General features: G+C 39.4%; 1 protein-coding gene across 1 annotated transcript; it reads right to left on the bottom strand.

The window, feature by feature from the left end:
- Positions 1–1,743: 1,743 nt before the first annotated feature.
- LOC139722451 (uncharacterized) lies at positions 1,744–6,025 on the bottom strand. The gene is made up of 3 exons (XM_071633745.1): positions 5,584–6,025; positions 4,006–4,491; positions 1,744–1,775 (listed from the first exon to the last, which is right to left on the bottom strand). The coding sequence occupies exons 1-3, from the start codon at positions 6,023–6,025 to the stop codon at positions 1,744–1,746; spliced, it is 960 nt and encodes a 319-aa protein (XP_071489846.1).
- Between the last annotated feature and the right edge of the window lie 4,943 nt (positions 6,026–10,968).

Here is a 10,968-nt window from a genome sequence, read left to right as displayed (position 1 = left end):
CATTTCGAAGAAAAACTAATACATGTACAGCACACCTCACTCTATCAAAGACATAAATGAGACTTATACAACAGTACATCAGCACCTGTGATAATAATCACACGAATGAACACAAAACATATCTTTACACTGCAGAATTACTAGTAAAAGACGGGCCATGTTTTAATCAGTTTTATGTCGTAGAACAGTTCTATGCAATGTACCACTTGGGAAGTCAGTTTTGACATGCGGGTCTGAATTGACTGACGGTATAACCATCGGTTTTAATGGTGTGCCATACTGCGTGTACGTGAGTAAAAAATACGCAATATACAGGACAAATACACTCGTAAAAATGAAACAGAATATTATCACTTAGAGAGAGAGAGAGAGAAAAGAAAGGTCAAAAGCATTTCACATATAAAGCTTAGGTTATCAACGACTAACCGATGACACTGCGATGTGACAACTATATGATACAGTTCCTTTCATTATTGAGAGCGTGCATTGATACTATCCAATGTCAAAACAAGCAAACAAAGATAACAAAATGTATATAGAGAGAATGATCTAATGACAACAGCTTCACTTTATCTTAAATGTCCAAATAGGTAGTTGAAACGTTGTCTTCCAATACCTTTCTCTTTGGATAGAAGTAGGTAAAGGCATTCTTAATTTGTGAATAAGTGGAAATTCCGTTTTGGACCACACGAAATCCTTTGTTGATGCCACTACCAGCAACCTTTGAACGGAGTACCTGCAGGTACGTATCTTTTGAAATGTCATTTTGTTTCTTATTGATCCCTTTGCAACTGAATTTGTCAGTAGGACCAAAACAGTAATACGTTTTACTGCAAAGTGCTATTATCCCATCCCCCTCCCACTCTACTTTGAATAACCCAGGTGTTCTCTTATCATATCGAGCGTTCTCGGGGGTATCGTTTCGAGGAAACCAGTGTGCCTTGTTGTTTTCATACTTCTGTCTCATATTGGGTTTGATTATGTTATCGAACGACTCGGACGAAATGGCGATATAAGCGGAGTCAGTATCCATTTCGCACATTTGAAAGTCTGACAGATCCACGTATTCCAAGAGAAAATCGTAATAAAACTGAAGCATACGTAGTTTCGCTAATTGGTAGACGGCATGACCGATTTGAACAGGAAGGTCCATGGTAATCTTTCTCTTTGCCATATCAACCTCGTAACAATTGTCTGAGATGGGGTTCAAGTCCCGGAAAAATGTATCGTTAACGTGTTTCTCGGCTTTCTTCCCATCGCAAACATTGACGTTTCGATGTCTTTCCTTATTTGTTATTGTTTTACCATAAGACGAGTTGCCGATGAGTTTCATGGTGTCAGCTATAATGCTCTTAGAGGGATCAATATCACCCCTACGTCTAGCATTTGACACGCTTTCACCAAAGTGTTTGAAACAGGCAACGGGCTTGTACTCCACAAACTGGTGTATCTTGGATACGACCAATCCATGGCGAAGATACCATTGGAGTAGAGGTGTGTACAGTAGAATGTTCTGGCCAAACATACTACCAATTAAGCTACGCCTAGGAGTGTTCATGATGTCATGTTCCTTGGCGTAGGATCCCATCACGTCCCCGATATCTTCTCTAGATATGTCTACATTCTTAAAAATTGGGCACATTTCTGAAAAGTGTTCTGTAAGATGATCAGGCACATGGATATCACACTGAACGAACCCAAAGAGAGCACCATGTTGAATAGCAGAGAGAAGATTCTCTTGGGTCAACCCATGACGGTATTTAGGAGGAGGAAACCTTTCCGTGAGAAAAGCGCTTAGTTTGGGATCAGTTTTGCGCATTTGTTTATACTCACATTCCCAAATGGAAATGTACTCATAACCCAGACTTTGTACGTATCGCCGTTTTTCCTCGGTCTTTTCCAGCAATTCCTCCATAGTTTTTCCCAGTTTGGTATTCTTTGTCTGACCCTTATTGAGATGACAAGGATGTCCATGGAAGTAGCATCCATGAAATTCAAATACTTGTTTGGTTTCGGCACAAAAGCCATCCACGGGAAGTTGTAGATGTCCGATTTTCTTTTCAGAATGGTTACCGGCATGTCGAATGGGAATTTGTCGACAAAAACTTTCGTATTCTAACCACTCTTGGGCGATCGGATGCCTATTTTCTGGCTTAAAGTTATTCTCGATACGTCGTCTTACATAGTGGCCTGTTGGCATTCTTTGCATAATTGCGTGTAGATACAACGCATTTGCATCAAAACCAACTATCTTTTTACATGGCTTACCCCCACGAATTTTTGTTACGTTACGCTCATGATACCTATGAAAAATGATAGACGGACCTCCCACCAAATTATCACGGAATGTGTAATAGAGATCCTTGTCTTTCTCCGAGATCAAGCTAAAGTGTGCCTCTGGGCTACATTTTATCAGATACTTCATGGTAAGTCCAGGAACTGAAATACCGTCTTTGAACAGATCGATTTTGAGATTTATATAGAACTCACGCATCTTCTCCACAGCTTCAATGAAAGGTGTAACGTCGAGATTATTGTACCATATCAAATAATCTCTCAGGCAAGACATCTTATTTTGTTTCCAGATGCGCTGACAGTATTCATACTGCTCTCTTGAAAAGGAGGTATGGTTGAGATTATCCCTGAAAGCTTCAATAGGGGGAAGTTCAGATTCATTCAGTTTATCGAGGCAATCTACCCAGCCATGAGGAAAGTAACCTTTCCCCTGTTCGCAGTCATATGCCTTTAGAAATGCTGCGTACGAAAATCCAGGGGCAAGAAAATTTGAAATATCTAAGAACTGGAGATGCTGCGACTTCAGAGCCATGTGATTATGGTTTCGCTTTATCACAAAGTCGACCGAATCATACTTTAAAAGCGAAGGATAGAGAAATTGTTTAATTGCATTAATGTCATACCTCCCCGAATTAAACCCAACCACAGGCAGTTCTTCGATGTGATTGACAAACCGTTGTTTTAGTCTCATGAGATGGGTTGCTTTCTTAGGCTTGTCTTTGTTTTTCGTTTGCGAGGTTTCAAATTCTTGTATTTTTAGATCTAATTTTTCTGTGACGTCCTTGTAGAAAGACTGAAGCAAAGAATAAGAACGACGACTGATTTCTAACATATACATCACAGTGTCATCGATTAGTTTTTGTGAGTCTCCATCGGACACTTGACAAAATGGTTCCGTGTACCCGGGAACATTTGAGTTAACGCTTACACTCATCGGAATATGTCTAGAGCTATATTGTAATTTGTCAGTGGGGGTATCATTCAGGTCGTTGCCGTTTTCTATCTTTTCTAGGTAAGACTCCATGTCGAAGGTAGCAAAATAAGGAAAGTATCTGCGGTCTTCTTCAACCAAAATCCCTTCATCAGCCAACTCTTCCCATATTGTAAAGGGGTTGTGAAATGTAGCTCTTCCCTTAGGGAAAATATGCTTAGTTGCTTTAGAAGTACACATTTTTTCGTGTCGATGAAGTGACTTTCGAGTTTTCCAAAGTTTGCCACATGTGCGGCATTGGAAATTTTGGCAATATTGTTCAATATCTGTGATGAAGCTGAAATGATTTTCGTATAGATTTACATACATAGTATCTGGAAATTTGTCCAGTCCCCGTCGGACGAGTTTAGCGGCTACTGTTACATTATCATTGTCTGCCAGTTTCTTTTCACATTCTGTCACATCTACATCATCACTACATTGTACTGGTTGTAACTCGTACACCATAATATTGATCTTAAAGAACTCTTCCACTTTACTCAAATGACCGAGTCTAACGCCTGAAAACTCTGAGGTGGAAACATGAGGTAGGCCTGTATACTGTTTCAGCAATTTTTTGGCCTTGGTTTCAAGACATCGAGGATCTACCCCTCGGAAAAGAGCTAGACATCTAAAAAGACACAAGTTATCGTCATATACCCGACCATCTCTATGGCTGTTGGCTAAAGAAACAATGGACTTGTTATTTAGTATGTAAAGTGGGAGATCAATTCCAGTACCTATCGGATGATCTTTGATACAAAACACGTAGAACGTCACATTCGTGATATGCTGAACCACCCATTTGGAATTTGGGCGAAGTGTTCGAGCATATTCCAGCACATCTTCTTTGAGAAATTCATCCAAAAACTTTTGGAATGATGTTTCGTCTGAAATGAGAGCGGGTTCATTGAAAAGTCTGTTATTTCTACTGGCATAATAATAGCGACACTCGTTTGTTTCATTGTTACACAATACAAAACCATAAGACGCATTGATCTTAAATACGGTAGACTGTTGTTCGAACACTTTTTGCGCTTTTTCTCGAAGAATTTCGTTGTTAAGGTTTGGAAGATGAAAGTTGTAAAAGCGATGAACTCTGCCAAACGACTCTCTATCTTGAATGTCAAGCCAATGTTCCCTGTACACTTGGGCGGCGCAGCTTTCAGGATCGATGTGCGGAGGAACGTTGATAACTGGTATCAAGTCAGCCCGGTCGCGACGTCCTGAAAATTAAGTACATTAATTGGTACACAGTATTTGTTTCTTAAATTGAAGCCTCATGTACTGTACGTGTACACTGTAGCACATATATCGCGGCATTACGCTTTAAATAGGAATATATTCTGGAAAGGAAATACATGTACGTATATTTTGCGGTTTAAATTGAGTTAAGAAGTTAATATTGTGCGCCTACGACAATTCACTCTTCATTGATTCAACTATAAACTTGAATGGATCTGTGTTAAACAACTATGAACGAAACAGCAAGTAAAAACATCACAATGATGCATGTAACCATGCTTTAAAAAAAAAAACAACGATGCAGGGAAGGTCTACTGTTATTTCAATTATTTTATTCATTACTTTTTGTATTTTTGTTACGATCTGAAGTCACACTCAAGCATACATGTGTGTTGTCTCTTCCACGCTACAAAGAAGTCTCTGTTTTCTCTATGTTTGTACTTTAAACCACGTGAGAACTGACGAGGTCTTGTAAGAAACAAACTCATTAAACTAATTTTATCGTGAAAGTGTATACTAGATGACATTTATAGATATGTAACATTCATGGAGCATTCTATGTTTCAACGTTGAAAGACATTTTGATAGTATTACATGAATCTTAGCGAAATTCTGGCTATAAGACACATGAATATCGCGTCAGTACATTTTGAAGGAACTGAAAAATTCTAGAAAAAAAAATAACACACATAATCACACACACACAATACCATACACACATCAATGAACGCTAAAATAAAATATAGACATGCGATGTTAACTACACTTATTCAATGTAAAAAAAAAAAGAAAAAATATATACTGTATCTAGATATATTTTACGCCGATCTCTGATGTTGGTAGCTTGGGCTCTATTCACATAGTATAGAGATATTCATTTTTTTTTTCTCCGTGCTGACTGGTACTCATATCGATATCACACGGTGGGAATATAAAACAAACTTAATAAGTATTTGAAATTCATTTGTTATCGATGTGATGGCAAAATTCAAAATCTATTTTAACAGATTTGTATAGCTTCTTTATTACCCCTTCATCACAGTCATTGTTTTAAGTTTAATAATTATACCTACTTTTTGCTTGGTTTCCTTGTTGTTCAAGTGCTCGCTTTTTGGGTGTTTTTTGAAGAGTCCGGGGTCGGTGGGAATCCAGATGTTTCATAAATTTCTCACGTTGATAATATGTCCGTCCACACGTATGACACAAAAAGGTTTCTTTCAGGCGATGCGTTTTCACGTGTTCATCAAGATGCTTCTGTTCTATGAATTGGGCATCACACTGTGAGCAAGTTAGACGCTGGTCTTCACCATTTGTTTTAACGTTATTCGGATCTTGGTGGGTTTTCATGTGTCGTTTGAGACTATCTGGCCGACTGAAACCTTTTCCACACAAATCACACACGTGCAATACTCTCTGTCCTTGATGAAATACACGATGGTGGCGCAACAAATTCTTTTTCTCTGTGAAATCTGCGCTGCAAAACTCACAACTAAATCTGCGACAGTCGTCTTCCATGGTGGCTTTAGTATTCTATTACTGTAAGAACATCGGGCCGGTGTAATCAACAAAGATTACACAACATGAGTAGAAACACACTTCTTTCTTGAACTTCCAGAGGTCCACGCTCCACAGCTGCCAAAGCTCGAATGAACCTCGTCTCGAGTAAAGGAAGATTATAACTCCCGCCCCACATTACGCAGAGTGGTAATTTCCTACGGTTACGTAATACTGCCACGCTTGAATGATTTCTGGCCTCTGTACACAGATCCCCCACTGCGTTATGTATTAACAGGCACTTCCAAACCTTCAATGGCCAACCAAAACACTGTATATAGGACCCCATACCTTTATGAAAATGACTGGTAGTCTTGCTCACGTATTGTAGTCACGCTGTTAGTTAAATGATAGTCTCATGCACGCTCAAGTAAAATACTTGAAGTTGTGAATACACAAAAACTTTTTCACAACATTTGCGAGCTTCACTTAACTGTCTTACATTTAAACACTGTCGAATTAATGCAAAGCTTAATATACAAGGATTATTGAAGTGGAAACTGTAATACAACCTGAATTACACGCACGTTAGAAAAAAAAAAGAATGGTCGGTAAACAAAGCTATCATAAACCAAAGATCTATCGCAGGAAAAACACAACTCAGCAGAAAGAAAACCTCGCAGATCATATATCGCAACGCACAGGTAGCAACTAAAATTGCTTACACATAAAACACAAATGAATGCGAGAAATGCAAATACATTCTCATTCGCGAACAAAATCATTCTTCATATTATCGTGCACGATGTAAACGTCCGCAAAATTAAATGAAGAAAACGGGCTAATGTTTCAAGAAAAAAAAAAAACTTCTTCGTTTTCGGTGTAGTATATCAAACCGACCAAACTACAAAAAACAAACCACGAAACGAAAATAACCACCTCTTAACAAAAATCTCGACTACGAATAAATGCGTCAATCCCATGCTTTTGTCGGGGAATACAACGAGAGTTATCTATCTGATATCATAACTCGATAATAACAGACATGTATAATCATCTCTACTGTTTATTCAGCTTGGTACGATACAATGATGAATTCCCTCAAGCTCTAGCGTTTTGTTCTGTTTTGCTCTATTTTGTTTTGTTTTGTTTTGTTTTGTTTTTGTTTTTATTGTATTGAAGTTCAGAGGAAAATTCAATTACAACGTCGCAGTAAAAATTGCTCGCTCTGAATATGTCGATATTGCAAGTGATATGCTCCACAGCCACCAAAAGCCGAGTGAACGTGAACTCGAGTAAAGGAAATTCAAATCTCCCGCCCCACTTCATGGAGATGGTTTCTGGCACCAGCTTGCTTGCTTACTGTGAATATCTATGGGAAATGTGAGCGATACACTCAACACCCATGTAAAGGCCGAATGAACCTGAAGTCGAGTAAAGGAAGTTTTAAATTTCCCGCCCCACTCCATAGAGACCAGTCATTTCCTACGGGTTACGTAATACCATCGACTTAACTGGCCACTGTACCAAAGATACATGTACTACTGCGTTTAATGCGCACAGGGCACTTTCAAACCTTCGCCTTTATTGGTTACACAAGCTTGCACAATCAAAGGTTGATCAAAACACGCATCACTATCAAAAATTACTGGTAGTCTACTTCACGCGTGGTGTTCGCGTTCAATTGTTATGTCATTGTCACGCATAATCGAGTGAAATACTGGATAAAGTCATGGATTCACATCCAACAACATGCGAACTATGTAAACATACTGAATATATTCTTCGATTTAAGTGATGCGCTCATGAGCTAAGATTTTGTTTGTGTTGCAAATAGAGTAATGTGTTTATAATTTTTGCTTACCAAAGCGAGTCATATTATTTTAACAACAATAACAACAACAAATGGATCCGTTTGTATAGATAATTGGTTTGTAATTTGAATATTATGTAAATCGCATGCGTTGAGGAGTTTCATTCCTGTTGTTCATAGAGTAAACTGCATATATAATTTTTGCTTACCAAAGTAGTTTATATCATTATAAAACAACAACTAGGTTCGTTTGTAAACACGTGGTTTCTAATTTGAATAGCTATACATGTATACCGCGTACGTCTATGAATCGGTTGACACGATTATCATTTTTTTTCTATCTTTCTTCGTGTATGTAGCCTGCCTAATTCTAACGCAAAAGATTCGAGGCATTTAAAACTTCCGAGTATATTGTTATTCATTAAGGCTACATCATGACCCGTTATCCCCTCATAAACTTCAAAAATGTATATATGCGACGTATCCTATCCATTCTACAATATGAACGGGCAATAATGAAGATCATTTTGCTGCACGATACCTCATATACGAGGCTCCACGCTACAATTTCGTTGAAAGCTGAGTGACACGTTCACGAATAAAATCGTCACTACAGCTCATTCGTTTAGCTCCGCAGAGCGCTTACCCTTTCTAAAAAAAACAAACAAACAAAAACAAACAAAAAAAAAACAAAAAAAAAACAAAGTACACACACAACAAAAACAACAACAAATGTCGCGCTCCGCATCCTGTCATGGCGATTGTAAAAGATTCCACCCTCACCTTCCTAAAAAGAAAGACAACAACAAACAGCCCTCCACATCTCCGACACCTTGTCAAAATTCATACACACTCACATTCCAAGATAAACACAACTACAACGGAGCGCTCCACATCTTATGGTCACGGCGCTTGCAAAGGCTCCACGCAACAAATATTCAGGTTCGTGGCACGCTGATTTGCATATTTTTTACGAATACGTCATCGGTGATAATACGGCTTCATGCATTCTCATAAGGCTCCACATAGTGCTCACCTTTACAAAACAAAGACAACAATCACAAAGGTAGCGCTCCACATGTGATGGAGCTCTTGTAAGGGCTCCACGAACGATGGATTTGCATTCATCGTAGGTTAATTTGCATATTCAACGATAAATCATCGACAAAACTATTGCTTCGATACATTAAATACAATATATCAGGCCCCACAACTAGAACTCCCACCCTCCCTCTAAGAAACGACATAAATGTAACGCTCCACATGTCGCAATCACAGCTCTCAAGGCTCCACGCTCACCTTCCTAAACAAGCAAGCAAGCAAGCAAGCAAGCAAACAGAAAGCAGTGTAGAGCTCCACATCACACGAGTCTCACTGCTTGTAAAGGCTCCACGAACGATGGGTTTGCATTCATGATAAGTTAATTTACATATTCACTGGTAAATCATCGGCAATATTATGGCCTAATGCATACGCATCAGGCTCCACAGCTTGAACTCCCATCCTTCCTCTAAGAAACGAAATAAATGTAACGCTCCACACGTCATGGTCACAGCACTCATAAGGCTCCACACTTAAATTCCTAAATAAACAAGTAAGCAAACAAACAAAAAGCAAATGTAGCGCTCCACGTCACACTAGTCGCACTGCTTGTAAAAGTTCCACGAACGATGGGTTTGCATTCATGATAAGTTAATTTACATATTCACTGGTAAATCATCGGCAATATCATGGCCTCATGCATATGCATCAGGCTCCACAGCTTGAACTCCCATCCTTTCCTCTAAGAAACGAAATAAATGTAACGTTCCACATTATAGTCACAGCACTCAAGGCTCCGCACTTACCTTCCTAAAACAAACTTTAAACAAAACAAAAGCAAATGTAGCGCTCCACGTCACAGCCCTGAAGGCTCCACACTTACCTTCCTAAAACAAGCAAACAAACAAAACAAAAAAAGCAAATGTAGCCACCCACATATTATAGTCACAGCCCTGAAGGCTCCACACTCACTTTCCTTTAGAAAAAAAAAAATGTCACATCGTTCGCCATACGCAAGGCTCCACGCTTAGATTCACATTCGTGGCAAGCTGATTTACATAGTCGAGAATTAATCAACATACGACATCATCGACCTCGTACATATTCACACACAAAAAAGAAAAAATTCTGACAGCTCCATAACACCGTCAAGCTTTCATAATTATCACGACATCATTAACCTCGTACATATTCACAAAGACAGGCCCTGACAGCTCCACAACACCATCAACCATTCATAATCTTATCTAAAGGATGGGCTCATTTCCCCCCTTATTAACGCTATCTTATCCTACCAGCAAATAATGACATCATACATATTCATGTATGACGCCATCTTATGCATATTCAATTATGACGTCAAGGTGGAGCTCCACCGGCTCCACCGGCTCCACCGTGGGTCGAACGGGTACATAGATATACTACTCTGGTATTTTTGCCTGGAGAGTCGAATTCTGCCATGTCTGCTGTTTATGGTTTGTTGTCTTTTCTCTCTTCGTGGCCCTTTTCTTTTCTTCAGTGGGCCAGGAGTGGCTGAAGATACTGACGACATTTAACTTTTTAACGTGATCAAGGACTGTATATATTTTTTCTTAATACCTGAGCGATAAATGAGTGCTAAGAAAGTACGTCTGCACCTGCTGCAACCACTGTCAAAAGTGCTCGGTATTTGATCGAGTGCCGGTCGAAGCATGATCGAGTTTAGTCGAGTATCAATCGATAGCAGTCCTATATCGGTCGTGTAGCGGTCGAGTTATTCATGAAACTGATGAATCCTGAATCGAGATGATCTGAAATCAATCGTGTAGCATTCGAGTATAACTCGAGATGATCGGGAACTGAGCTCGGGGAAAAATCCGTCCCGACCACACTAGATTTCTACACGACCGATTCCCGATCAGCTCGATCTCTTCTCGATCACTACCCGAGCTGTTGGTGTTCGGGCTTCCTACTCGAATATTTTGGACATGTCCAAAATTATCGTGAAGGGAGCAGGAGCGATGCCGATCAAGGTAGATCGACCCCGAATACCAATGCCGAGCGAGCCCGACCAGGCTAAAAAAGCATGATCGGGTTTGATCGAGTTGATCTGATCGGCAGTGGGAACGCA

The sequence above is a fragment of the Diadema antillarum genome, unplaced genomic scaffold (genome assembly GCF_040938485.1).
Source record: "Diadema antillarum isolate AM-2024a unplaced genomic scaffold, OU_Dant_1.0 scf00000165, whole genome shotgun sequence".
In the NCBI taxonomy this organism is placed as follows: domain Eukaryota; kingdom Metazoa; phylum Echinodermata; class Echinoidea; order Diadematoida; family Diadematidae; genus Diadema; species Diadema antillarum.
Note: the sequence above shows the minus strand (reverse complement) of the source record. Positions and strands in the feature narration are given on the sequence as shown.